At 47.3% G+C, this 27,571-nt stretch overlaps 3 protein-coding genes and 1 long non-coding RNA gene across 6 annotated transcripts in view; 2 read left to right on the forward strand and 2 right to left on the reverse strand.

The window, feature by feature from the left end:
• The window catches only part of Shmt1 (serine hydroxymethyltransferase 1), a 46,608-nt gene extending 36,857 nt beyond the window's left edge, over positions 1–9,751 (forward strand). For both annotated transcript variants that reach the window (XM_048366684.1, XM_048366683.1), the window contains exons 6-12: positions 1,068–1,149; positions 1,581–1,793; positions 4,479–4,595; positions 6,549–6,671; positions 7,687–7,803; positions 8,256–8,366; positions 8,648–9,751. In XM_048366684.1, coding sequence (XP_048222641.1) covers positions 1,068–1,149; positions 1,581–1,793; positions 4,479–4,595; positions 6,549–6,671; positions 7,687–7,803; positions 8,256–8,366; positions 8,648–8,820 — 936 coding nt within the window. In that variant the 3' untranslated portion in view covers positions 8,821–9,751. The remainder of the gene's footprint in view (positions 1–1,067; positions 1,150–1,580; positions 1,794–4,478; positions 4,596–6,548; positions 6,672–7,686; positions 7,804–8,255; positions 8,367–8,647) is intronic.
• Positions 9,752–11,838: 2,087 nt separating this feature from the next.
• On the reverse strand, positions 11,839–21,361 carry Smcr8 (SMCR8-C9orf72 complex subunit). 2 transcript variants are annotated; one of them, XM_048366682.1, is made up of 3 exons: positions 21,146–21,361; positions 18,644–21,002; positions 11,839–14,483 (listed from the first exon to the last, which is right to left on the reverse strand). In XM_048366682.1, the coding sequence occupies exons 2-3, from the start codon at positions 20,995–20,997 to the stop codon at positions 14,030–14,032; spliced, it is 2,808 nt and encodes a 935-aa protein (XP_048222639.1). In that variant the 5' UTR covers positions 20,998–21,002; positions 21,146–21,361; the 3' UTR covers positions 11,839–14,029. The 2 variants fall into 2 exon arrangements, with proteins under 2 accessions (XP_048222639.1, XP_048222638.1); XM_048366681.1 differs by having other exon boundaries at positions 18,644–21,361.
• On the reverse strand, positions 11,839–27,455 carry LOC125366187. Its single transcript, XR_007213810.1, has 3 exons — positions 27,444–27,455; positions 23,994–23,997; positions 11,839–12,243 (listed from the first exon to the last, which is right to left on the reverse strand). It is a non-coding gene; the product is annotated as an uncharacterized LOC125366187 (long non-coding RNA).
• Top3a (DNA topoisomerase III alpha) overlaps positions 21,911–27,571 on the forward strand; it is a 33,428-nt gene continuing 27,767 nt past the window's right edge. Inside the window, exons 1-2 of the mRNA XM_048366680.1 lie at positions 21,911–22,182; positions 26,494–26,553. Of these exons, the coding sequence (XP_048222637.1) occupies positions 22,003–22,182; positions 26,494–26,553 (240 nt within the window). The 5' untranslated portion in view covers positions 21,911–22,002. The remainder of the gene's footprint in view (positions 22,183–26,493; positions 26,554–27,571) is intronic.

Genomic DNA, 27,571 nt, shown 5'->3' on the forward strand with positions numbered 1-27,571 from the left:
GTTGTTAGCAGGCATTTTGGTCTTGTTCCTGAAGGTAACTTTTGAGTGTGTTGTAACCACGTGGGGCTTGGCTGTTGAGTCTTTTTCATTCTGCCTGGCTTATTGTTCTTCTTTATCAAGAGTAGTGCCCAGCACAATTCACAATAGCCAAAATTTGGAAACAACCCAGATGCCCCTCCACAGACGAATGGACCCAAAAAATATGGTACTTATACACAATGGAATACTACATAGCGATTAGGAATGGTGAAATATTGTTATTCGCAGGGAAATGGTCAGAACTCGAACAAATAATGTTGAGTGAGACAAGCCTAGAACACAGAAAACAAAGGGGCATGATCTCCCTGATATATGACTGTTAACAAAGGGAGATGGAGAGACAGTAGAGACCAAGTCTGTGAACACTGTATATGTGCTTGATACATTGTATATTGCATATGGGTCTACCTGACCTAGACAAGGGATGGAAAAACAGGTTGTAAGATATCACAAGAAATGTACACACTGCCCTACTATGTAACTGCACCCTCTTTGCACAACACCTTGTAAAAAAAATTATGTTCAATTAATAATTTAAAAAAATATATTGGGCTGGGGATATAGCCTAGTGGCAAGAGTGCCTGCCTCATATACACGAGGCCCTAGGTTCGATTCCCCAGCACCACATATACAGAAAACGGCCAGAAGCGGCGCTGTGGCTCAAGTGGCAGAGTGCTAGCCTTGAGCGGGAAGAAGCCAGGGACAGTGCTCAGGCCCTGAGTCCAAGGCCCAGGACTGGCCAAAAAAAAAAAAAAAAAAATACAACAAAAAAATATATTAAAAAAAAAAATTAAAAAAAAAAGAAAGAGTAGTGCCCAGGGGAAAGGCTCTCTCTTCCCCCCTAAGGTCTATGAGTGATAGCTACTTGATCATGCGTACCTTCATGCAGGCCTTGCCTCATCTTCAGGTCCTGGCCTTGGTCATTCTTTCTGTTGTTGTAGCAGATAGAGCAGGCTCAGGTAGGAGGGCGAGAGGCATGGAGTGACCAGAGGAAGCAGCTGAGCCTATGTCTCTCCTTGACCCTATAGGTTTATCCAGACTCTGGCTACATCAACTATGACCAGCTGGAGGAGAATGCCCGCCTCTTCCACCCAAAGTTGATCATTGCAGGTAAGGAGCAGGGCAGCACTGAAGCCACCTATTGAGGATGTAAAGATGGTCCTGCCCGTTGGGTGCCAGTGGCTCACACCTGTAATCCTAACTACTTAGGAGGCTGAGAGCTGAGGATCTCCTTTCAAAGCCAGTTGTGGCAGGAAAGTCTGTGAGACTCTTGACTCCAATTACCCACCAAAAAGCTGGAAGTGGAGCTGTGGCTCACGTGGTAGAGAGCCAACTAACTATGAGCACAAAAGCCAAGCCAAAGTTCAAGGCCACAAATTCAGGCCCTTGTTCTGGCATACATACACACAAAAACGATAGCCCTACTTCCCTAGCTCATTGCTGGTTTCCTCCTTGGATCGCTGAACCTGGGTCAAAGGATTTCTCTCCTTTCAGAACACAGGTACAGCTCTGACTCTGCCATGTCTCCTCTCTTATCTCAGGGACGAGCTGTTACTCCCGCAACCTGGACTATGAACGTTTGCGGAAGATTGCTGATGAGTGCGGTGCCTATCTCATGGCAGACATGGCACATATCAGTGGTCTAGTGGCAGCTGGTGTGGTGCCCTCACCTTTTGAACACTGCCATGTGGTGACCACCACAACACACAAGACTCTGAGAGGCTGCCGTGCCGGCATGATTTTCTACAGGAAAGGTGAACTTTCAGGGTTGGGACAGGTGGTTTCCGGGTTGACAGTTCCCCTGAGGAGTTCAAGTGCAAGTGTGGAAACAGGACAACTTTGATTTGGCACTTCTTGAAAATATTAAGATTCAGCCAGCTGCTGGTGGCTCACACCTATAATCCTAGCTACTCAGGAGACTGAGATCTGAGGATCGCAGTTTGAAGCCAGCCTGGGCAGGAAAGTCTGTGAGTCTCTTATCGTCAATTAACCACCATAGAAGTGGCACTGTGGCTCAAAGTGGTAGAGTGCCAGCCTTGAGCAAAAGAGCTCAGGGAGAGCACTCAGGCCCTGAGTTCAAGCCTGATGACCAACAAAAAACTAAAAAGAAGATATCAATGGCTGAGAATGTGGCTTAGTGGTAGAGTTCTTGCCTAGCATGCATGAAGCCCTGGATTTGATTCCTCAGTGCCACATAGAGAGAAAGAGCCAGAACTGGGGCTATGGCTCATGTGGTAGAGTGCTAGCCTTGAGCAAAAGAAGCTCAAGGACAATGCCCATGCCCTGAGTTCATCAAGCCCTGGGACTGGCAAAAATAAAAATTTTTTAAAAAGTAGAAAATATTAAGATCCAGGGGCTGGGAATGTGGCTTAGTGGTAGAGTGCTTGCCTAGCACGCATGAAGCCCTGGGTTCAATTTCTCATCACCACATAAACAGAAAAAGCAGGAAGTGGCACTGTGGCTCAGATGCAGAACGGAAGCTAAGACAATGCTCAGGCCCTGAGTTCAAGCCCCAGGATTGGCAAAAAAAAAAAGGTCCAGTGCTTGAAAAGATTGCATCAGAAGGAACAGTGGCAGGGTTTACAGGGGATCTAGAAAGAAGCTCTGAATCATAGCCTCATTCTGTGTCTTCAGGTGCTAGGAAGAGGGGCTGAATGTATAGCTCAGTGGTTGAGCACCTGCCTAGAATGCTTAAAGCCCTGGTTTCAAATCCTAGTACTATAAATAAATAAATAAATAAATAAATAAATAAATAAATAAATAAATAAATAAATAAATAAATAAATAAATAAAAGCCAAGCACTAGTGGCTCATACCTATAAGCCTAGCTACTCAGGAGGATGAGAAAAGTCTGCAAGATTTTGTCTCCAAAACAGAATACGGATTAGTAAGCACACTCAACTAGTCCTCCCCATAAGAGTGGATGAAAGTATGCTTGGTGGGCCAGGGTGGCCAGGAAGCCTCAGAGTACAGCAGTCTTTTTGTGAACTTGCTGTAATATAGCATGTTTCTCAAAGAGAATGACAGTAATGAAACTATAAAACACAGATGCATTTTTTTTTTTGTCAGTCCTGGGGCTTGAACCCAGGGCCTGGGCACTGTCCTTGAGCAGCTTTTTGCTCAGGACTAGCACTCTACCATTTGAGCCACAGCGCCACTTCCAGCTTATTCTGTTTATGTGGTGCTGAAGAATTGAACCCAGGGCTTCATGCATGCTAGGCAAGCACCCTACCGCTAAGCCAAAATTCCCAGCTCCTGAGGCATAAATCTTACTGTAAGTTTAGTCATTATGAGAAATATCTCTTCCCAGTACTTTACAACCTACTTTCTCTAGGGACTCCTTATTTTGGGATTCCTAGATTTATGGACAGCTGATTAGCAGTCATGTCATTTAATTTGTGGTGACATCTGATGTCCCAGCCTTACATGAGCAGAAGGAAGTCAACCCTATGGGCACTGTGTCACCCTGCCCTTTCAGGGCAGACCCGTCCAGGTGCCCACTCGCTTCCCAGTGCCCTATGGTTTGTATACTCTTCTGAAGACCTCCTAAGCCAGGAAGCCATTCCCATCTGCCAGGAGACACTTGGTTTTTCCCTGCTGTGTGGGAGTTTTTTTAATGAGCTGGCCAGAATAGATCCTGGTACTGCTGCTTGCTGTGCGATCCTGGGCTACCTGTGCAGCTTCTCTGGGTCTCCTGCCTCACCTCCAGAGTGGAGACTATAATAATAGCTAGCACCCATGTCTCTGGGCTGCTGTTATGGGGATTCAATGAATTTCTTAAGTGCTTAGAGTAGTTATCAGCTCAGAAGAGGCTCTACATAAATGTTAATATTGCTACTACCAAATAGCAGTTAGCATAACTATCAAAACATCTTCTCAGAACAGAACCAGCTGAGCATTATCTGGCAAGTTTGAGGCTTATGCCCTGCTATCATCTCAGTGGGGGAATATTCCTGTCCTTTCAACTTTTAAGGCCTCATTACAGTGATGTGCTGTTAAGAAAAGACACCATGGGCTGGGAATATTGCCTAGTGGCAAGAGTGATTGACTCATACATGAATCCCTGGGTTCGATTCCCCAGCACCACATATACATAAAACGGCCAGAAGTAGCGCTGTGGCTCAAGTGGCAGAGACAGTGCTCAGGCCCTGAGTCCAAGGCCCAGGACTGGCCAAAAAAAAAGAAGAAGAAAAGACACCATCACTTGGGGCAGGTATGTGTTGAAATCAGCAATCCAGCCAGAACCATCCATTCATGATGTCCTTATTCTCTAAGATCCAGGGCACTGTCATCTACTCTGTTCTGGCATTATATAACAGTTCTCCTCGCCACTAGAAGTAAGAGCTGAGCTTGTGCCTAATGCTCACAGCCAGTTTGGGTTTGATACCAAAGAGATGAGTCAGCCTATGGGTTCATGTTCTGATGGCTTTCTTCCCCAGGCGTGCGCAGCATTGATCCCAAGACTGGAAAAGAAATTATGTACGAACTAGAGTCTCTCATCAACTCTGCAGTGTTCCCAGGCCTGCAAGGGGGTCCCCACAACCACGCCATTGCTGGTAATGTGTCTCCAAACCCACCCAAAAGCCATCAGATGCTATTCAAGTTACTCAGCCATTCATGCATATACCCTGTGTAATGCAGAAGTCATCCTGTGGTTCGTAATTTCCACCTCACCTATGTCCTCCAAAGCATGTGCCAGATCCTACACACTGGTACAGGAACTTAGGGATAGTCTCTGTCCAGGAGATGCTACATGGGAAAGAAGGCAGGTGGTTGAGACTGACACCATGTGGGGCCAGAGGAAAGTGTCTGCTCCACTCAGATGGCTGCCATCAAACAAAACCATGGGTCAGGTTGGGTTTTGTGAAGGATGCCCTCTTTGAGGAGAAATCTTACATCGGAGAGGGCTTAACAAAGGGTGAGGAAGATGAGGGCCCAAACCCTGCAGAGTGAACTGCCTCTCCCACATGGACCCTGCCTGTAGCAGGGTAGGTGTTCATGTCTAACCTTTGTACCTGGCACAGTGAGGCCACAGTGGTCACAGTAACTCCTAAGTTTGACTCCATGTTGGCCCCACAGTCTCTCTTTGACTTGACTTATTCCTTCTATTTGGATAAGTCTACTGGGGGCATACATGATGGTCTCAGTATTGTCTCCCTGTCCTATTGTAACAAGGTGATTGTTGTGACAATTGTGCTGAGGCACAGGACAAAGTGTGGCTTCTAAATCAGGAGAAGCACTGGTTTCCAGAGACTAGATCTGCTGGAGCCAGCTGGCAGCGAAAAGGGAATCCTGACTGAGGGGGGGCAAGGATTAAAGAAAAGGAAAAATACAAGACAAGAGAAAAAGGACAAGAGGCAAAGATGGGGTAAGGGAGGTCTGCAGCTCAAGATTGTAACTCAAGACTGCAGATGCGCGTTTATTCTTAACTTCCAGCTTATATGCAGTTTAGGAACCAGAGAATAGCATAGGGTTGCTAAAACTCAAGAACACAAAATGTTTTGAAGTCCTCAACATCTGATGGCAGTAGAGACAGGATGAGGTTGATTAACATAGGAATGGACTCCAGCAGGCATAGTAAAGCAATTCTGGGGAGGGGCTGAGTTACTAGTAGACAAATGTCCTTGCACTTAGCATATCCTCATGATAACTACACAGCCAGAGGTCAGAATGACATTAGCTGCTGGCTCCGCTCCCAACAACTAGAAAAAGCAGCTGTCCATGGAGAAGGGGTCTTAGGCATGGGGCATAGGAGGTGTTGGAGCCTAGAGAATTTGCACCTGCATGTTCAGCACCCTTAGTTCCTGCCACCTAGGAATTTTAGGGTCTTTGATGCTCAGCCACCATGGGCCTTTCCAGAGCTTTCTAAACAGACAGGAGGCTTTTTGCCAGGACCCTATTGTATGGATTTTGCATGATCCACTACTTTACATGTCCCTTTATGAATCCAACCTTAGAATGGAAGGCAAATGTCCTGAGTGAGGGTGGTATAAAAATAGCTGCCACTCACATTTGGAGTTGAATGGAGAAAGCTATATAACTTGGCAGCCAGGCACCAGCTTTTGGAGCAGTTCAGTACTCATTTTCACACATCACACTTAGTGTGTGCATTGCTTTTTTTCATGGTAACTGTTTTGCTACTGAGCTTCTATGCCTGGAGAACAGCTTCCCAAGGTAGTCTCCTCAGAGGTTTGCTCAGTAAGGTCTGCAGATTTAGCTAGGCAATCAGGGTTAAGGCAGTAGGGCTGAAGCATGGCTTAGAGGGAAGAGGGTGTGCTTATCACATAAAAGACCCAAGGTTCCATCCCTAGCATAGGAAAGAAAGTACAAGACTATCATTTGTGTGGGAAATGGAGTCCTCAGCTCGTTGGATGACAGTGCAATCAGGAGTCCTCAGCTCGTTGGATGACAGTGCAATCAGCTATGGATGATTCAAGGGCTGCTTTTGTTTCCCCTTCTCTCAGCCCCAGTCCCATCCTGCCTGGCTGACCTGTGGTCTCTCTGTTTAGGGGTTGCCGTGGCCCTGAAGCAAGCCATGAGTATGGAATTCAAAGTGTACCAGTTGCAGGTCATCGCCAACTGCAGGGCTCTGTCTGAGACCCTCACAGAGCTGGGCTACACAATAGTGACAGGTACAAACGTGGTGGACAGCCCTACTTGCCTTGAGGATGGTACATTAGATTTCAACCCTCAGTTCCTCTGGTCAGGATGTGGTCTGCAGATATGGCTAGAGACTCTGGGCACCGTCACTATTACTATGATGACTTGGGCCACCTCAGGACAAAGTCAGCCAGCCTCAGATGGAGGACCTGCTTTGTGGTCTCTTCCTTCTCTTGCCATACCAGCTGCCCCTAGCAACCAGAACAACTTTATCCCATGGTGATGATGATTATATCACCAATGCCAGAGACTCGGGAAGTTCCCAAGGCACTTGTAGAGAAGTTGAGAAGACCCTAACCCAGACATTCTTTGTCCCAGCAGCACCTGGTATGTTGTGCCATGGGCAGTCTGGAATATAGCAGCTGCTAGATGTTTTACCTAACAGCCTTAAGTTCCTCCCTTTCACAATGGCTCTTCCTCTCCAGTTCCTAGGCCAGGAGCTTTGCTTTCACAGGTAGTTAATGTTCTGGCTCATGTGGTGGGTGCTCACTTTCCTGACTTTGGCCTTGCCTCTTACTGCTCCTGCCAACATTACTCTGGAAGAAGATACCTGGGGCTGAGAAAGTGGTAAAGTGTTTGTCATATACATGAAGCCCTGGGTTCAGTTCCTTAGCACCACATATATAGAAAAGGCCAGAAGTGGCGCTGTGGTTCAAGTGGTAGAGTGCTAGCCTTGAACAAAAAGAAGCCAGGGACAGTGCTCAGGCCCTGAGTTCAAGCCCCAAGAAGGGGCTGGGAATATGGCCTAGTGGTAATGTGCTCATCTCGTATACATGAAGCCCTGGGTTCGATTCCTCAGCACCACATATATAGAAAAGGCCAGAAGTGGTGCTGTGATTCAAGTGGTAGAGTGCTAGCCTTAAGCAAGAAGAAACCAGGGACAGTGCTCAGGCCTTGAGTTCAAGCCCCCCCCCCCCCCAAAAAAAAAAGATTCCTTCACCTGGTATAGTCAGCCTTCTGCATTCCATTTATCAACTCCATTTTCAGGTGGTTCTGACAACCATTTGATCCTTGTGGATCTCCGTTCCAAGGGTACAGATGGTGGAAGGGCTGAGAAGGTGCTAGAAGCCTGTTCTATTGCCTGCAACAAGAATACCTGCCCAGGTAAGACTCCTCCATGGTTTTCCCTTCCACCTTCTTCCTAATCTGGCCTGACAGCTTGATGAAGGTATTTGGCGGGTGGGAGACATCTGGTGAGGGCACTGACCTTGGGCTCTCTCCCTGCTAAGAACACAGCTGTTGATGAGATAGACAGGACCTCTTGAAAACAGACAGCATCCCTTGGTGTTGTGATGTTGGCAACATAGCCAGATCCAGGCAGATGTTATCCTCTGTAGGAGCAAGAGCCACACCACAGATTACTTTGCATATTGTTAGCACGATGGCTCAGACTAATCCTGCCTCCTTCTGCCATGAGTTCCACCTCTCGTTTTTAAGTCAGCTGTATGCTTGCCAGGATCCTCATGTCAAGTTTTTTAACTAAGCATCCTTTTTTAAATGCAAAGTGGCCACACTGGTATACTGGGAACAGCGCATCAGCCCTGTTTGTCTTAAAGGTGACAAGAGTGCCCTGCGGCCCAGCGGACTGCGACTGGGGACCCCAGCACTGACTTCTCGAGGACTTTTGGAAAAAGACTTCCAAAAGGTAGCACACTTTATCCACAGAGGTAAGGATCTGTTATGCCTAGATTATCTAGTGTGCCTGCGTGGATAAGATCCCTACTACTAAGGGGGGCTTTCTGCATGAATGTTGAGTATAAAATCACTCTAGCCAGGGCATCTTGCCTGGGAGGTGTATGAGTGTTGTGCTGCCCAGGGACACCACACAGAGTGGCTTCTGAGGGGTACACTGACATCCATAAAGTGTGGTCACTCCCACTGACGGGGACATTGTGGCAGTGCCCAACTGAGGGGCAGCCCCACAGGGGACTTGCTGTTTTGTGCACAGGCATAGAGCTGACTCTGGAGATTCAGAAGGACATGAGCGTAAGGGCCACAATGAAGGAGTTCAAGGAGAAACTGGCAGAAGATGAGAAGTATCAGAGCGCACTGCAAGCTCTCCGAACAGAAGTAGAGAGCTTCGCTTCTGCCTTCCCACTGCCCGGAGTGCCTGAAGTCTGAAGGAATCCAGCCAGGGAGCCACCTGCCCCTGGACTCAGTGCCCACCTGAGATACCATGGCTGCCCCACAGGGGACCTAACTAAACCTCTTTGTGCCCTTTGAGGGGATTTCTTTCAGACTACTCATGTTTTTACAGATCAAAACCTATAAAAGCCTGGGATAATTCTGGGACAGGTTATTAAGGGATTTAAATTTAAGCCTCACATTCCCAATAGCTGTATATAATTATAATTATTCTGGAAAACCTAGATACTGTGTAGTCATTTGGCCTTAGTCTTATAGACAGCAACACAGGGTGAAGCTACTAGAATGATTCTGGCATCTTCTTTGCCTTGGTCTAAGTTAACTGGCTCTCCCCTGACATGCTGCCCATTCTGTTTTGTTGCCCAGGGGGATGCCAAAGGAGGACTGAATTAGGACCATTACAGTTGCACAAGGAAATTCTGAATATTGTACTCTGCAGTTGCAATTATATGTTTCCATAAATGAATAAGATGTAGTCAGTACAGTAGGTGAGCTTGCCATCAGCAACCCAAAGAAGAATGGGTGGAGGTGTTACTTGGAAGTAGACACTATGGTTAGCCATGTATGAGGCCCTGCATACAGACAATGTAGTAATTTTCTCCAGCCCTCCCCTAAGGACATGCCCAGTTCCTTCCTGATGTAGGAGTTAGATATGACCAGGGGCTTTCCTATTCAATCTTCTACCCCCTAAAAAATAAACAATTGGTGGCAGCAGCCCAAATGTCACCTTCCAAAGAATCTTTTATTTTTCACATAGCTGAAGTGCAAACCATAGGTGACTTTTTAATTAGCACAATCAAATGTTTAACCACAGAATGTCTACAAGAATTACAGCTTTAAAAAATACAACTAATTTTTATATTTCAAAAAATATCTGAACTGAAATAAATTAATTTCTTAAAAAGTATGCTCCTCATATGGTTTGTTTGGCATTTACTCTGGTTAAATGCTTGTGCAGTAGCATCTGTGAGGCACAGTCACAAGTCAGACTCCAGCTCCAGCACTAACTGCTGCGCCCAGGGTTGGGCCACACATTCACAAAGACATTGGAAACATGCAGTAATAAAATAGCTTTTTAGAAAATAACAAATACCAGTTCCGCATAGCCTACACTTCTTACTGCAAACCTTAAAGGTAGTATTTATCTCAGTCTAACCTGCAGTCCACTTCTCTAACATTGGGCAGCCTGGCCCTGGGCTCACCCATTGGTACTCCCACTGTATGTAGGGACACACCAGTCCCACATCTGTCCAGTCTGGATGCTGCAGTGCTGCCAAAGCAGTCCTAAGCCCAGGAGCCTGACTCCTGCCCAGCTAAAGACAGCTACACAACTTAATGCCCGTGTGTGTGGCTTCTTTGAAACTGAGCAGATCTTCCTGGAAAGCTGAGCCCCAACATACCCAGGGTAGTCATTTCTCATCCCCATACATCTGCTTACTCCTGCCTTCCCAAAACTTTAACCAAACTTTAAGGATTCAGGGGAGGGGGCTCAGGAAAATTTAGTGTGCCCATCTTTGTCACTTTCCAGCCAGAAGTAGGTATTTTTTTCCTTTATGCAGCCTGTTGATGTAATACTATATCTCTTTTAAAGATTCAATTCTATTACTTTTGATCACAGTTATTGGGGCAAAGCCAGAGAACTGGCTAGTTAGCTTCAAAGTACAAGGCAAGGCACTTTCTAGGGAGGCAGAAGGTAAAGGAGCCTGGGAGAGGCTGGCCCACCAGGCTGGCTGCAGTGGGGCTCAGTTCTTCCAAAGGCCTTGTACCTGCTGATGTGTCGTCCCCCAGCAGCTTAAGTGGTGCTGCCAGCCATGTGGAAGACAACACAGAAGCTAGCATCCAGTTGTGACAGGTGTGGCATACACACCAAGCACTGGCCCATGGGCAGGCAGTGTGTATGGATACAGGAAATCTATCTAGGGAGCAGGTGTTCTCTACTTCCAGACCCCATGGCTCAACTGCAATCCTGGCCTTCCCTAGGATTTGAAATGGGATTTGTTTCCAGGGTAAAGGTTGAAATCTGATTTACTATAGATCTTACATCTAGTTATCTGCTGTACTTTGAGTACAGCAACTGACCTGAAACAAAAAAGTCAGGAGAGGAGGAGAGTGACTTCTTCTACCAGTCTGTTTCCAGATTCAGCAGGCAATGTACCTTAAGTTGCCATAAATTATGAAAGATTGATTAATTTCTGAAATCCAAAGGAGCAAAGTCCTTAGGGAAACAGTGGAGTGGGAAACAACAGCTCAGACCAGTGTGCCCTGCCGGCCCCAGGTGCTATAAGAGGCCACAGGACTGCGGGCTGACCTCCACAGTGGAGCTTCTGAATGTCATTAGTGCACACTGCCAGCCTGAGCTAGTGGTTCTTAATCTAGAGGAGGGAATGAAGAGTTGGAGGTCAAGTTGAAATGCCTCAGATTACCAGGGCCCTCAAAGCAATAGGACTAAAGAAGTAATGAGACACTGATGTCATCTCCTTTGTGGGAAGTGTTAAATGTATTAAAACTTATTAGCCTATCACTAGAGGACTATCTCAAATGGAAACTCTTGCATAGACCCATTGCATAGGTCTCTGCACCATCAATGTACATGAAAGTGTCTTCTAGAAAGTTCCAGTCTTGCAAAGCAGAAGGGCTAGAGAGGATCAGAACATCCAATATTAACTGCTTCTGCTCAAGCTATGACTCAGTCCAGGTGCCTCTGAAAGGAAGCATGTTTTACATCAAGTAATCATTTGACATTGCCATGTGGAATCTTTTTTTTTTTTGGCCAGTCCTGGGGTTTGAACTCAGGGCCTGAGCACTGTCCCTGGCTTCTTTTTGCACAGGGCTAGCACTCTGCCAACTTGAGCTACAGCGCTACTTCTAGCCGTTTTCTATATATGTGGTGCTGAGGAATCGAACCTAGGGCTTAATGTATATAAGGCAAGCACTCTTGCCGCTAGGCCATATTCCCAGCCCCAAGTTGGTGAAACCATCTTTATTTAACAAACGAACCACTTTGAGGAACAGCACCCCTTTGCCATTTCTGTGGCTGCCACACGGGACCACCTGTTCTGTCCACTCTGTCTTGTTTTGTCCTCAGAGCCACCCTTTGAGGCGGAACACAGAGCAAATACCAGCAGGTGGCCTTCCACTTAACACTGCTACATGGCTTTAGCTTCTAGAAGGCCAAGTGGCTGTAGTTCAGCACCTACCAGAAGCCCATGTCTGCCTTTTATCAGTTTTCCCAGGTGAGCACAGTGTTAGTTGAGTTTCCATGCTGGTATGACACAAGAAACTGATGCTGGAACCAGTGATCATTTCCCAGCTCCTTATTTGGACTCCAGTCCTTCCTTCACTTCCTGATAAATGTCTCATTGTCTCGAAGGTCTGAGGAGGCAGCACTTAGCCACCCAACTATAAACACTAAGGGGGCGGGGGGGGGGGTGGTGGCAGCAGTCGAAGGAGCCCATGAGGAGAAAGAAGACCGCAGATACCAGAAGCTGCCAAGATATCAATGAATGTAACAAGTACAGGGACAGAGAACTGATACAGGGACAGCGCCATCTGCCACAGGCTCTTGGTCACAGCCTGGCACAGCCACCTACAGGAATGGGGACTATGACCTGAAACCAACAGGCCACATCCCTGGGCCAAAGATCCTGGTAGGTAAAGAAGGTAACCACAGGGCAGACATGCTACAGCTTTGGTTACTTGGCTTACTCTGCCTTCAGGGTGAAGAAGCAAAGACGGCTCCCTATGACAGAACTTGGGGGTGTACACAGATGACAGGGTGAGTAGACCTTGGCACCAGGACTCAAGTGCAGGATCACAGTGCCCAACAAATGTGATGCATGTACAGGGCATACCACAATTTCGATGGGACATATCAAAAGAGCAGCAGTAATCCTCAGCTTCCCTCACTTAGGGAGAAAAAAAAACAGCTTTTTTTTTTTCAGACGTTTCCAAGGTCATGAAAAGCCTTCTATCGCATGAGTGGCAGCAAGGTTAGGAAATTGTGTAAGAAGCCTCAGGAAGTCCTGACTGCCAGGAGTGGGACAGGTGGGGGTGACCAGTTTCAAACGCCTTCCTTGAAGGAGGAACTCACATGGGAACAGTTGTGAGCTGTGGGGACAGAGGTGAGTAAAACATTCCAGAGGAGGGCCACAAGGAGAGCCACACAGGAACTGGTGCAGGAAGTCTCTGACAGCCATACTGACCAACCACCTCCACCAGATGAACAGACCTGGGCCTTTGCCGAGCCTACAGACCTCATGAGAGGTAGTAAAGTGATTGCGGTTTGCCATGGGTAACAACTAGATGTAACCTCCACTTCCCAGGGACATCAGTGCTCATGCACTCTGGGTAGGAAGAGCCAGTGGGTGGTCCCAGGAGAGCTGCTGGTGCATCAAGTTTTACAGTGGTGATGGCCTTAGGACATGTCTATCTGCAGCTCTCAGGAGTCCTCATACCGGCTGTGGCCATCTGGGCCCTGCTTCATATCAGGCCTAATGATCAGGAGGAGCCTCTAAGTGCTACTCATATACAGTTTCTTCTCAGATGGCTGTGAGGACAGGACAAGAGGCCACTCGTGTGCTCTGTAGTCCTGGAGCCCAAACTATGCATCTCCCACTCTCCAGGTGCTCAGAGCTCTCTCCCTTCATCTTCTTGTTCAGGACCTCCCCTGAGACAATGGGTTCCAAGAAACCAAGAAAAGGACTACAGTGGGGTCAGAATGAGGCAGTGGCTGGTCTGTCCTGTTTTCTATCACATCCCAGTTATGGCTGCTTCCCTGGCCAATTTTGGTATTCAAGAGTGGTGATGCTGAATGTGGCCACGGTGCTCCTCCCAGCCCTTCTACCCTTCACTTTTTCCAGCCCTGGAGGGGTAGGGGGGTCTTCTTGTCCTCCCCAGTCCTCAGAATGCCAAAGACACCTGTCCAGGGGCCACTCTTCACCAGGGAGCCAAGGGCGGCTGGTACTGTCCTTGGAGACCACACCACCTTCATAGAACCAGGCTCCACCTCTGCTCAGCCCACCTCACAGCTGCTGACAGCCACATAGGAACTATGGTTGCCACTTATTTCTGCTGGTGACACCAGAAGGTTCAATAGTCTAGCTCAGGCAACCATTTATAGTCATGCCCTCTCTCCTCTCCCCGTACCCTGAGTCACAGGTTTTAGTCACAGTGGCTGGGACTGACCTCAGATTTTGTACAAAAAGCTGGGGACATAGTCAAACCTGAGCAGGGGGTGGCCGGTCCCAGGAGACTCCTGCATGTAGTGCAGTTTCAGCAGCTCAGCCAAGTACTGGACTACCCTGACATCCTCATTCACCAGGCCCAGGTTCAGTTTTAAAAAGCTGGCCTGACGGCTGGCCACCACTTCTTGTGTCTCCTTGTCATGGGCAGGCAGGTGCAGGTGGTGGCAGAAGGTGTAAAGGAAGGCCTTAGAACAGAGCTGGGTGAGCATGCTCTGAACATGCAGGTAGTAGGTGCTGCCCCGCTTGATCTGAGTGCGGTGGTCGGCTAGGCGGGGAACCAGCGTGCCCCTGTACAAGGGGCAGCGCAGGGTTTTGTTGTCCAGGTCCAGGATGCTTGTGTAGCGGCTGTAGCGGCTCAGGGCATGCAGAGTACCAGCACTGGCAGGGGAGGCCACTCTGAAACAAACAGGCCATGGTAAGAGGAAGGGCTGGGATAGGAAGATGGAGGCAGATTCTTGAGGCACAAAGCTCACTGTGCCCAGGCCAGCTTTCATCTGCATGCACTTGTTCCTGGAAGGCCAATCTGACAATCAGAATCTTCAAAGGGACCCTCACTACATTTTCCACCATGTTCAAACACCTTAGCATAGCCTACAAGGAACTTGTGCTGGTCTCTGAAGTCTTATCTATTACCTCCCTGCATGGATTCTCCATGCAGGCCAAGCTTTTATGGGACTCCAAGACAACTCACTTATTTGTTCTCCCTGGATGCCCTTCTTCCCCTCCTGGACTTGACTCTCACCAACTTATACCATATTCAGCCTTTCCTGATTCATTCTTTTCTGCTCTTTTGCTTCCATGCTGCAATCTTGGTCAAGCTCTTTACCCTCTAAACTTTAATTGGAAACAATAGTTCTACTGTTACATTCTCCCTGGAGTCACTTCAGTGACAAAATGTGTCATATTAGGATAGTTCCTAGCCCTCAATAGGTGCTATTATCATTTTTACTACTTGGGAGCCCAGCACTGACCAGTGTGTTGACTGCTGTCTGTTTTACCTCTTTTTTCCATTCTAGAGACTCAGGACTTAATCTGATTTCATCTGTGTCCTTTCTGCCTAGGACATTCCAGGGAGGAAAGCAGCATGTGTTCCAGGGAGAGGAAAGAGGCTGATTGCTCAGCCTTCCCAGATTGTTACTTGAAACCCTCCTCTAAGTGTTGGGGGTGTAGCTCAGAGACAGAACCCTTATTTAGAATCTTCTAAGAGACCCTGGGATCTATCCCCAGCACTGCAAGGGAACAACATCCTTCTAGTTTTCTCAGAGGAGCAGAGATTGTTCTGTCTGGCAAATGGCTGACATATTTTACAGATGACCTACCTCTGACATGAGTTAGACTTGAGTATTGTGTGAAGAAGACTGTCTCACTGGGACCAAGGTCATCTCACGGTACTTTTACCTTCCTGTATTTTGTTTAAAAATCATCTTAGTACACTACATACTTCTCCCTGGTGTTGTTAAAGTGACGGGAGGTCAGGTGCCAGAGGCTCACACCTGTTATCCTAGCTACTCAGGAGGCTGAGATCTGAGGATCATAAAAGTAAATGAGACTTTATCTTCAATTAACCACCAGAAAACTAGAAGTAGAGCTGTGGCTCAAAATGGTAGAGCACTAGCCTTGAGCAAAAGAACTCAGGGACAGTGCCTAGGCCCTGAGTTCAAGCTCCACAACAACAAAAACTAAAATGATGGTAGACCCCAATGTAGGTTTATGGCACAGGCCTCTCTGCCCCTTCAGGCTTACAGCTGTTGTAGGACATTGGGCTCGTCATGGCCAACATTTGTACTGTCTCAAAGTTGGAAGACAGACAGTATAGTGAAAGAAGCTATCTACTCTTTCTTTCTTTTTTTTTTTTTTGAAAGAACATTCATTAATTAATTTATTTTTTGCCCGTCCCGGGGCTTGGACTCAGGTCCTGAGCACTGTCCCTGGCTTCTTTTTGCTCAAGGCTAGCATTCTACCACTTGAGCCACAGCGCCACTTCTGGCCGTTTTCTGTATATGTGGTGCTGGGGAATTGAACCCAGGGCTTCATGTATACGAGGCAAGCACTCTTGCCACTAGGCCATATCCTCAGCCCCTATGGTCTCAGCTATCAGTTTTGAGGGCCACTCCCTGATGTCTGCCTGGCTAAGGTCACAGGAAGTCTGACGTCCAGCCTGGCTACCTCAAGGTCCAACAAGTTGTCAGATGCCACTTTATATCATGTGGCCTGTGACACTTGCTATCATGAAGCAGATGTGTTAGCTGTCTGGAGTGGAGGAAACATTCTTAGAGAGATCAGGCTGGCAGCATAGTGCCAAAAATTGCCACAGCTGCAGTCAGCTTTGTAATTCTGGCACTGGGCAATGGATAGCACTTAGCTGCCCTTATAAACATTTGGCAAACGATCAGTGATCAAACTCCTATTTTCTTAGAAAGGAAAAGTAACCTATCCATAGACCCATCAAAAGAGCTAGGGAAGGGCAGCCCTAGAATTCAAGATTTTGGGGCAAACACTGCCCAGAGGCACACATTGCCCAGAGGCACCATGGGACATATCATTCACTAGTCACTGCCAGACTTCCCACTCAGCCCAGCCAGGCGTTTAATAAGGAAGGCACAGAGCCTGTTTCACTGGCACCTATTACAGAGGGAAACTCACAGAAGCCTTTGAATGGGGCCAGACTGGTCCCTGATAAGTCATTCTATGCTGACAGATTGATGAGCTGTCCCTATTATCTTTCAGATTCTCAAGCCTTTACAAAGTCAAAGATTAAAGGCTGGAATAAAGGGAAGGAGTTAGAAAACAGACTGTGTAAGAAATACCAACCCCTTGTTCCACAAGAACAGCAGCAAAAACCAGTCCAGAAAAGTCTTTCAGGCTAAAGGCAAGGAGTGGATGGTTTCCCTGTGGGGCTTGAGGAAGAGGTCCTTTACTTAGGCTTCCTCCATGACTGGCAACCCCCTCTTCTCACTACTCAGCCCTTTTCCAGGTCCCTATGTTGCTCCCTTGGTCTTGGTTAGAACTCTTGGTTCCTTGCATGGAATATTCTAGCCACCTGTCTGGATCCTCTCCTGAGCTATGAATGCTTCCAGAGCTGACGCCTTGCTCAGATACCGCTCACTGGACCCAGCACTCACCAGCATAGCTTGGAGTGGATTCTCCACAAGTGACTCGAGTCATGATATAAACATGTCACTTGCTGAGATTATTCCGTCACCACCCAGGTAAAGTCTAAAGAAGGGATGCTCAAAGTGAGGTCCCTGAATTACACAAAAAACAAGGCGACATGGAAGACTGGGACCTTAGTGAAACTAGGGACCCACAAAAGATGAAGTCAGAACAAATGTCTGCTAAGCTGCAGTGTAGAAGCAATTCCCCTTGCCTTTTCTGCCTCTGTCAGAACTGACTGGTGGACAAATTACTTCAGTACATGTTTTACAAATAAACAAAGCAGAGGAGGAAAGTGAGCTAGAATCAAAACTAAGGGAACTGAACACAGGGCAACATGTTGGAGAGGCCCTCAGCTAGATCTGTGAAACAGTATTTGGAAAGATAACAAAGCTTATTAAAGCAGAAATGGGGAGCAAAGAGAACACTGACTCCTTCTATAGTGGGACTGGCTCTTGTACCTACTCTCTAAGATGGCATCTAGAGCTAACAGAGCAACAGAGTTGAAGCCACTGGAGCTCTCATCCCTCTCACAGTGATGGCCTCATCATACATCGGTATGCATTTGAGAGTCAGAATGTGAGCGGGGCACAGGTGGCTCACACCTGTAATCCTAGCTACTCAAAAGACTGAGATCTAAGGATCATAGCTCAGAGCCAGCCTAGGCAGGAAAGTCTTTGAAACTCTTGCCTTGAGCAAAAAAAAGCTAACAAGCCAGTGCCCAGGTTTTGAATTCAAGCCCTAGTACTGAAAAAGAAAATAATCTGCTGACTCAGATCTTTATACCTGCAGACCAGCTTATACTCCAAAACTCATCCTAAGTCTAGTCATTCCCAAACATGACTGTAAACCAGATAAAATCCGTGTCTTATTCCAGACCAGCTGAATCATAGTATCTAGGAGTAGGGTCTAAGGACCACCCCCCCTTTTTTTTTCTGTCAGTTGTGGGGCTTCAACTCACGTTTGGGTGCTGTCCAAGCTTTTCTGCTCAAGGCTAGCCCTCTACCACTTTGAGCCACAGCTCCACTTCATTTTCTAGTGGCTAATTGGAGATAAGAGTCTCCTTCCTGGGCTGGCTTCAAATCACAATCTTCAGATTTTAGCCTCCTAAGTAACTAGAATTACAGGCGTGAGCCACCAGCACCCAGCAGAACCCATGATCTTTAAAAGTCACCCTAATAACTCTCAGCAGAGGACAGGAGAGGACACCAAGGTTGGCAACTACTGTGACCTACTCCCACCCCCATGGCAGGCAAGGAAAAAAAAGGAGAGTGATTTGCCTTAAGTAACACAGTGACCTGGTATTGAGCCCTATCTAGAAACCAAGCCTCTTGGTTCTGGGTATATCCTGCCTCACCTCTAACTTGCTGGGGGGCCCTTCCCCACCTTCTGAAACCAGTTACCTCTGTAGGCCAATAAGCTTCCACTTCTGAAAATCCGTAATGTGCAAAGGGGAGGACACCCAGTGCTTCACAGGCTTAGCACAGCGGCCGTTGTTGGGAACAAAGATGGACAGTGCTGTCACAAGCTTCCTGACTATGGTCTCATCTTCCCCCAGGACCACAAGTGTCCTTCCACTGAGCAGGGAGTAGATGGCCGGGTGGGCAAAAGGGTACTGGCGGATGAATTTTAAGGCATTCTGGCCAGCCCTCTTTCTGTGTCTCTCTGAGGATGGACCAGCAGGGTAAGCAGAGGACATCTTGTCTGAGCTGGTTGATGCTACACTGCTCACGTAGCTAGTGGTATCTGAGTAGTTGTCCAGGCTGGTCTTACTGACATCACGACTAGCCAGTAGGCAGCTTGGGTCCAATTCAGAAGTAGGGAACACTTCACAACTGCTGTCTCGGTGAGAAGGATTGGTGTTTTCTGCTGCAAAATCTACATGGAACCCCTGGTCCTTCTGTCTGAAGCGCTGTGGGGGGATGCTCACCACAGCATCCTCATCAGAGAGAGTGTGGACTAGAGTGGGGAATGACACCAGCTGGCCTTCGATCTCCTTCCCAATACAGCAGGAGGAATCTACTTGGGATGGAGTGTTTTCCAAGCTGCCCTCCCGGATCTCACCCAATTCTGAGGGACGGATGCTTGCTTGGAAGTGGATTACCCCTTCACTATCTCCATAGGATTCTTCCTCATTAATGGCACTTGGGTAGCTGGCCTTAAAGTCATCAGGGATGAGGGACTCAGAAGGACAGGTACTCAGGACTTCAATACTGTCCTCACTGATGGTCCGGTGGCTGACAGCTTTGCTCCGGAGCACTTGGGGGCTCAATGGCACCGTGAGGCTGGCCTGGCTGTCAGATTTAGACAGCACAGAGGTGGACTTCTCTGTGCCCAGAACCTCAATGCTTTCCCCACTGCTGATACTACCTTTCATATCCATATCCAGGTAATCCAGGTTTTCCTGGGGGTCAAAACTGCTTGACTCTATCACTTCTACTTCCTTGTACTCATCTCCATGTTCCTGATCCATTTTGATCAACACAGACTCCACACTGGACTTGTAAGAACCAACACTAATTAACACTTTAGGAATTGGGCATTCTTCCAGAGTCCTGGTAGGCAGCCTGTCCTGACTGGGCTGAGAAGGTATATTCTCTTGTTTCTCCACTATCCTATCATCAACTTCCACAAAGTCTTCAAAGAGAAAGTTAGTTACGTGCTGTTGCTTTAAAAGGGCTCTGTCAATCTGACTAGTCAAGAGGTAACACAAGTCTCCTCTGAACATGTGCTCGATGTGGCTAAGCTGGGCCAGGGTCTGAGTGAAATATTCAGTATCACAGAGCTCCTCCAAGGTCTTCAACTTCTTGTCAAAACACTTGGTGGATTTTGCTTTGATGAGTTTTGGAGTGTAAGCTGGTCTGCAGGTATAAAGATCTGAGTCAGCAGATTCATCGGGGTTAGAGGTAGTGGATGTTTGGTTGGCCTGATCCTGGATATGCTCCACCTCATCCAGAAATTTATCTGCCCCTATCACCTTCCGATGAGGGTATGAGCGGATCTGCTTCAGGAGATCTTGATGTTCAATGATGGATTTCTCCACACTGGCCAGTTCATTGGCTTTCTCAATTGCCTGAGAAGAGTAAAAGCCTTTGTCATTAGCTTTCTTCTGGATCTCCGTTTCTGTGTGCAGCACTGTCCTGGTGTAATCCAAGTCTTTGAGCTTTTTTTCAAGCTCCCCAGCAAATGCCTTCCTGTTGCCTGTTTTCAAGCACTCGGATGCTTTTGAAAATTCAGCTGACAGCTCCTGGAATTGCTGCATGATTTTATGCTGGTCTGCTGAAATATAAGCCATGCAAAAAGGCCTCACAAAACCACGGGCCTCCAGGTCGTAGAGAGTAAGGTGGTGCACATATGCAAAGGCCCCTTCCTTGGAGTCTCCCAGCACCACCTTGGAGTCCTCCACAAAATTCAGCTTGGGGTAGGCAGAACCAGGGGGGTGACCCACAAAGGAAGCCTGGTAATCCACAGACATGATCCGCAGGGAGAAGTAATTGAGATCAAAAGTGCCAAAAACTTTGGTGTCATTGGGGATGGTCAGCAAGGGTTGGGGTCCCACCTGCTCAGAGAACTCGGAAATAAGGATGAAGTCCCGCGAGAACTTGGCCCCGGACAGTTTAGACCACGGGTTGGCTCCCTGGCTGGCAAAGGGGAAGAGCGGCACCGAGTATTCCTCTGGCAGGGCTGGTGCATTGTAAGCCTCTTCTTCGTACTCGTCTTCTTTGGTGAAGGCTACTACATCAGGGGCGCTGATCATATTTCCTGATGTATGGAGAGAACATTGAGAGGAAGTGGGAAAGAACGCAGGGCTAATCAACGCGGCGCAGCCAGGGCTCGGCAGGAGGAAGCGAAATCCTCGCGGCCTTCTTCGCTCCCCCAGGGATCCTAAACAGCCTCTTACACACCTGAGGACTCGAACTCCCGCAGTCCCTCAGAGGTGTAGCTCCTCCAGAGCTCTCGGAGGTCTCAGCAACGCCAAAGGTACGGGAAGGTACTGGCAGCGATGACCGAAAAGGTTGGTCGCTCTCCTCTTCCTCCGCCGGGCACGACCGGTGCAAGGCACCCGCAGCGAGGTCACCAACACTCCCCGAACCCTCGGCGACCGCAACAGCCCCGGCTCTGACCCGGTGTCTAACAACAGCTACGGACCGCCGCAGGGGTCAGCCTAGCGTTGCCGCCCCCACGGCCCGAAGGCGAAAAAACCGTCGCGGATTCTTGAACGCCACAACTGGGAGCTAGCTATCGCGGCGCCGCCATCTTGGTATCACATGACGCCTGGGCATCAGCGTCGCGTGACCCGGAAGCAAAAACTTACAGGCAAGAGAAAAAGATTGCTTCTAAGACAGCCCCTTGGACACAACACAGTACAGAGGTCCCAAGAGCACGTCTGATTAACCTCTATCCTGGAGGAAAGGCGTGGTGGGGCGGGAAAGGGAAAGGAACGAACTTGAGGATAATACGGGGAGTGCAAGGCAGTCTGGGAGTTGTAGTTCACCGAGGTTGCGCTAAGCGCGCTTTACGGAAGTGTCCGGAGAAAGCAGGAGGAAGTAGTACGTTGGGTTGTGGCTGGAGGTGTCGGTGAAGCCGCAGCGGCTGGGAGAAGGGCCGGTAAGACTGGTGTGCTGACAGGGAAGTGACGAAAAGCGCGGGCACCGCCAGGAGGCTCGATTCCCTTACAGTGCACGCCAGAAGAGCCTGGTTCTGGCTTTTCCAGCATGCGCGGGCATCCAGAGAGCAGCGGCTGCCCGCTCCGGGCCTAGGCATGATTTTCCGGGTCGCCCGCTTCGCGCTCCCCTGGCTGCGGCCGTCTGGAAGCCGTGCCTTGTCCCGCGCCGCCATGGAAGTGGCCCTCCGAGGCGTTCGGAAAGCCCTCTGTGTGGCCGAGAAGAACGACGCGGCCAAGGGCATCGCCGACTTGCTGTCCAACGGTCGTATGAGGCGGGTAAGACGTGTTCCGGAGCAGCTGGGCGCCTTAAGGGCCGCCGAGCGGGGCAGCGCAGAAGCCTTGCCACTTCTCGTCGGAGTCGGGCAAAGGCCGCTTGGCTGTCCCCGAATCGCTGGGCATTTTCAAATTCAGTTTGAGCATTTCTCGCAATTGTTTGAAAACCTTGATCTTTTTGGCCCGCAAAAATGTTCCCAAATTTGTTGGACACTCCCAAGCGCCGAGGAACACTGGCTGTTCTGTGGGTCTGGAGAGATTCTGGGGGAGTTTAATATTCTTGCTTCGTGACCTGAAGTTCCACCCCCAACCAAACTCCTGGAATTCAAGCCTTTTTCCATCCATCCCTGCTTTTCTTTCTTCTTTTCTTTTTGCCAGTCCTGGGGCTTGGACTCAAGGCCTGAGCACTGTCCCTGGCTTCTTTCTGCCACTTCTGGCTGTTTTCTGTATATGTGGTGCTGGAGAATTGAATCCTGGGCTTCATGTATATAAGGCAAGCACTCTTGCCACTAGGCCACATTCCCAGCCCTGCTTTTCTTAGTAGCACTGTCAGGTTTGGAGATGAGAGACAAGTATGAATTAAGAATGTATGCCAGGGGCTGGGAATATGGCCTAGTGGCAGGAGTGCTTGCCTCTTGCACGTGAAGCTCTCGGTTCGATTCCCTAGCGCCACATATATGGAAAACGGCCAGAAGGGGCGCTGTGGCTCAGGTGGCACAGTTGCTAGCCTTGAGCGGGAAGAAGCCAGGGACAGTGCTCAGGCCTTGAGTCCAAGGCCCAGGACTGGCCAGAAATAAAAAAAAGAGTGTATTCCAGGGCTGGGAATATGGCCTAGTGGTAAAGTGCTCGCCTCATACACATGAAGCCCCGGGTTCCATTCCTCAGCACCATATATATAGAAAAAAGCCGGAAGTTGCGATGTGGCTCAAGAGCTAGAATGCTAGCCTTGAGCAAAAAAGAAGCCAGGGACAGTGCTCAGGCCCTGAGTCCACGCCCCAGGACCGGCAACAAAAACAAAACAAAAGAATGTATTCCACAAACAGTGGAAGGAAAGGACCTAAACTTTTGAAGTGAGTTGGGGGCATGACTCAAGTTGTAGAGCCCCAGACTAGCAAGCTGAGGCCTTGAGTTTATATACCCAGTCCTAAAAGAAAAATGTTGAGTTGGATGGCGCAGTTGAGCTGTGGTCCCAGATGAGAGAGAGAGAGGCAGGAGGATCCCAAGTTTGAGGCCAGCCAGCAAAGCTAGCCAGACCCAATATCAGAAACAAAATATTTTAAAAGGGAGGGAGGTGCTTGGGAGTGTAATTCAATGGGTAATTCAATGCCTAGCATGTGCCAAGGAGGCTCCGGGTTCCACCCCAAGCACATGTGTGTGTAGGGGAAAGTGTTCCAGAAAAATCCAGCAACAAAAGTATATCCTAAAATGCCCTCCCCTCAAAGAAACACCTAATTGGGGTTTGTACTCATCCTTGCTTCCTAAACAGGCACAGTACTGCTTGAGCCATGCATCCAGTCCTGAGAGATGTTTCAAAAAGAATGGAGCAGAAGTGCCTATTGTTTACAATTTCCAGGGACCCTAGATCTCTATGTCTACCTCTGGGTTGGAGGGGCTGGGGAAGGCTGGATGTGTGCTTGCTGATAGCTTAACCTCTCTCCAGTATTGAACATTTTCCCCACCATCCCAAGGTTTGCCTACCTCTTGGGTTCTAGGCTTCCTGAAAATGAATGCCACTACACCTACCTAACTACTTCATTCTTCAGGGCTCTGTAAATGTTTCTTCAAGGAACCTTTCTCTCACATGCTTCCAACACTAGACTAAGGACCTTTAGCTGTCATGCCACCCTACCAGTTAGGTAGTACATTGTACCGTTATTTATTCCTTTTCTTTCATTGCTCCTTGCACTGTAAACTTCAAAGAACAAAGACTACTTTGTTAATTTTTATATTCTATCACGTAATATAGTGAAAATCAGGACACTTTATAATAAATACTGGTTGGAAAAACGTTTAGATTGAATCTAGAATTTTGCTAGGCATGGAAAGAGTATAACAAGCAGCCCAAAACCTGGTACAGATGGCTCACACCTGTAATCCAAGCTACTCCTAGGAGGCCAAGATCTGAGGATTGCAGTTTGAAGCTAGCCCCAGCAGAAAAGCCTGTGAGACTCTTGGCTCTAATTAGCTACCAAAAAAACTGGAAATGGAGCTGTGGCTCAAGTGATAGAGCCACTTTGCACAAAAAGAGCTCAAAGACAGTGTCTTTGTTCCAGCTCTGTATTGAAGTCCCAGGACCAGCACACACACACACACACACACACAAACACACACAAAGATCCCAGTGGTTTGAAATTGTTTGGCATGCTCAAAACCAATGAGAAGTTAGGAGTCTGGTATGGTGAAAGGGGGAGCCAATGAGTTAAAACTAAAGAAGAAAACTGGGAGAGAGCAAGGGAAGGGGTGAAACTGTCCAAAAAGAAATGTACTCATCAGGCGCCAGTGGCTCACACCTATAATCCTAGATACTCAGAATGCTGAGATCTGAAGATTGTGATCCGAAGCCAACCTGGGCATGAAAGTCTATGAGAGTCTTTTCTCCAATAAACTACTCAGAAAAGGCCAGAAATGGCACTGTGGCTCGTGGTAGAGCGCTAGCCTTGAACAAAAGAAGTTTAGGGATAGTGCCCAGACCCAGAGTTCAAAGCCACAGGATGAGGAGAAAAATACCTGACTTATGTACTGTAACCCCTCTGTACATCATCTTTATAAGAACAATTAAAAAACAAAAACCAGGGGCTGGGAATATGGCCTACTGGTAGAGTGCTTGCCTCATATACATGAAGCCCTGGATTCAATTCCTCAGCACCACATATAGAAAAAGCCAGAAGTGGCGCTGTGGCTCAAGTGGTAGAGTGCTAGCCTTGAGCTCAAAGACTCCAGGACAGTGCTCGGGCCCTGAGTTCAAGTCCCAGGACTGGCAAAACAAACAAGAAAAACCAAGAGAACCAGTTGAAGGAAGGTTATGTGGGGATTAGGGGACGTTATAGGTTGTATGAGGATGGTTGAATATGGTAAAATGCACATGAGTTTCACCATTTTAACTATTGAAGTTTACAATTCACTTTGTTATGCAGACATCACCACTGACTGGTTCCAGAAGATTTTTTTTTATCACCTCCAAAAAGAGACTGCATAAACAAGCAGTCACTCTCTCTTACCCCTCCTTCCCCAGCACCCCCCCCCCATTAATCTGCTGTCTGCATTGATTTGCCTGTTGAGTCATTTCTTGTAAAGTGGCCTTTTGTGTCAGACTTCTTTCACTTAGCATAATGTTTTTGAAATCCATCCATATAGCATACATCTAGTATCACACTCCTTTCAAGGTTACAGAATATTACATGTATGGCTAGAACACATCTTACTGGATAGTAGACGTTTGGGGTGTTTATCTTTTGGCTATTATTAATAGACACATATATACATTTTTTGTTTGAATACTTGTTTGTAATTGGGGGTATAAATTTCTGGAGTAAAATTACTGAGACATATATCTATTTAACTTTTGGAGGAACTTCCAAACTGTCTTCTACAATGGCCAGAATATGTGTGTGTGTGTGTGTGTGTGTGTGTGTGTGTCTGTGTCTGTGTCTGTGTCTGTGTCTGTGTCTGTGTCTGTTTATAATAGCCACACACACGTGGCACATGTGCTCCAGTCCTGGGGCTTGAACTCAAGGCCTAGGCACTGTCCCTGAGCTTTTGTGCCAGCTGTTTTTTGCTGCTTAATTGGAGATAAGACTCAAAGACTTTCCTGCCCCAGCTAGCTTTGAACTGCCATCCTCAGATCTCAGCCTCCTAAGTAGCTAGGATTACTGGTGTGAGCTACCAGTTGCTGGGATTTTTTTTTTTCCTAGTCGAATCTGTGGGCCTGGGTGCTGTCCCTGATTTGTGTTTAAGGCTACCATTCTATCACTCGAGCCACAGCTCTGCTTCCAGCTTTTTTGTGGTTAGAGATAACAGTCTCATTGACTTTTCTGTCTGGGCTAGCTTCGAACCACAATCTTCTCTTCTCAGCCTCCTGCATAGGTAGTATTATAGGCATGAGCCACTGCTGCCTGGACCAGATTTTTGTTATTGTATTATCAGATCTGAAGTTTTCATTCCAGCATAGTATTTGCTTGGTGACTTTTAACAGGCCAGTAAATAGATGTTACCTTTATAATAGTCCCTTTATCTGCATTTTACTTGATCTTTATGTTGATGTATCATTTTAATGTGATTTATTTATTTTTATATATTTTTTGTTTTGCTTCATAGAGAGAAGGACTTTCTAAATTCAACAAGATCTATGAATTTGATTATCATCTATTTGGCCAGGTGGGTGCTACAATGTTTCCATTACAAAACTCAAGTGTACTCTCAGATCCTTGTAACATAAGTGGTGTCTGATCCTTGGGTTTGCAGCTATAGCTAGAGAATAGCTGCTTGTTGTAAATCCTTCCTAAATTGCTATGTTTTAGAGTTAATGAAGAATCAGCCTGGATGTTTCTAAAATATGTCAGTGTCTTCAGTAACTATTTTTATTAACCTAAAGCTTTTATATCACTGACAATTTGTAACATAAATGATAATTTTGTAACATATGATATAAAAGGCATCATAGCTCTAGAGTTGGGATGGTAATGGTGTTGCTGTGACTTTTGGCTTTGAAGAGTTGTATTATGTTTGTTTCTTCACAACAAACTTTTTTGGGTTTTGTATTTCCTTTAGTAAGTTCCTCTAATCTATTTTCAATTATATTTGGTAAAATATATTTTAAAATTTTATTTGGTAAAACATAACTGTAAAAAAGTAACTTGTAGTCAGATACCAGTGCCTCATGCCTATAATCCTAGCTACTCAGGAGGCTGAGACCTGAGGATCACAGTTCCAAGCCAGCCCATACAGGAAAGTTTGTGAGATTCTTATCTCCACTAAACTACCCAAAAAGCCAAAGGTGGAGCTGTGGCTCAAGTGGTAGAGTACTAGCCTTAAGCAAAAGAAGCTCAGAGACAGCTCCCAAGCCCTGACTTCAAGCCCTAGAACTGGCACACACAAAAAAGTAACTTGTGCCAGCACCAGTGGCTCATGCCTCTAATCCTACTCAGGAGGCTAAGATTTGAGGATCATGAATGAAGCTTTGGCTCAAGTGATAGAGTGTTAGCCTTGAACACAAGAGCTCAGGGACAATGTGTAGGTCCTGAGTTCAAATGCCAGGATGGGCACACAAGAAAAGTAACTTGGGGGCTGGGATGTAGCTTAGTGGCAAAGTGCTTGCCTAGCAAGTGCAGTGCCCTAGGTTGAATCCTCAGTACCAAAAAAGAAAAGACAAAATACAATTTAAAAAAATACAAAA

Source organism: Perognathus longimembris, chromosome 17 (genome assembly GCF_023159225.1).
Source record: "Perognathus longimembris pacificus isolate PPM17 chromosome 17, ASM2315922v1, whole genome shotgun sequence".
Lineage (NCBI taxonomy): Eukaryota > Metazoa > Chordata > Mammalia > Rodentia > Heteromyidae > Perognathus > Perognathus longimembris.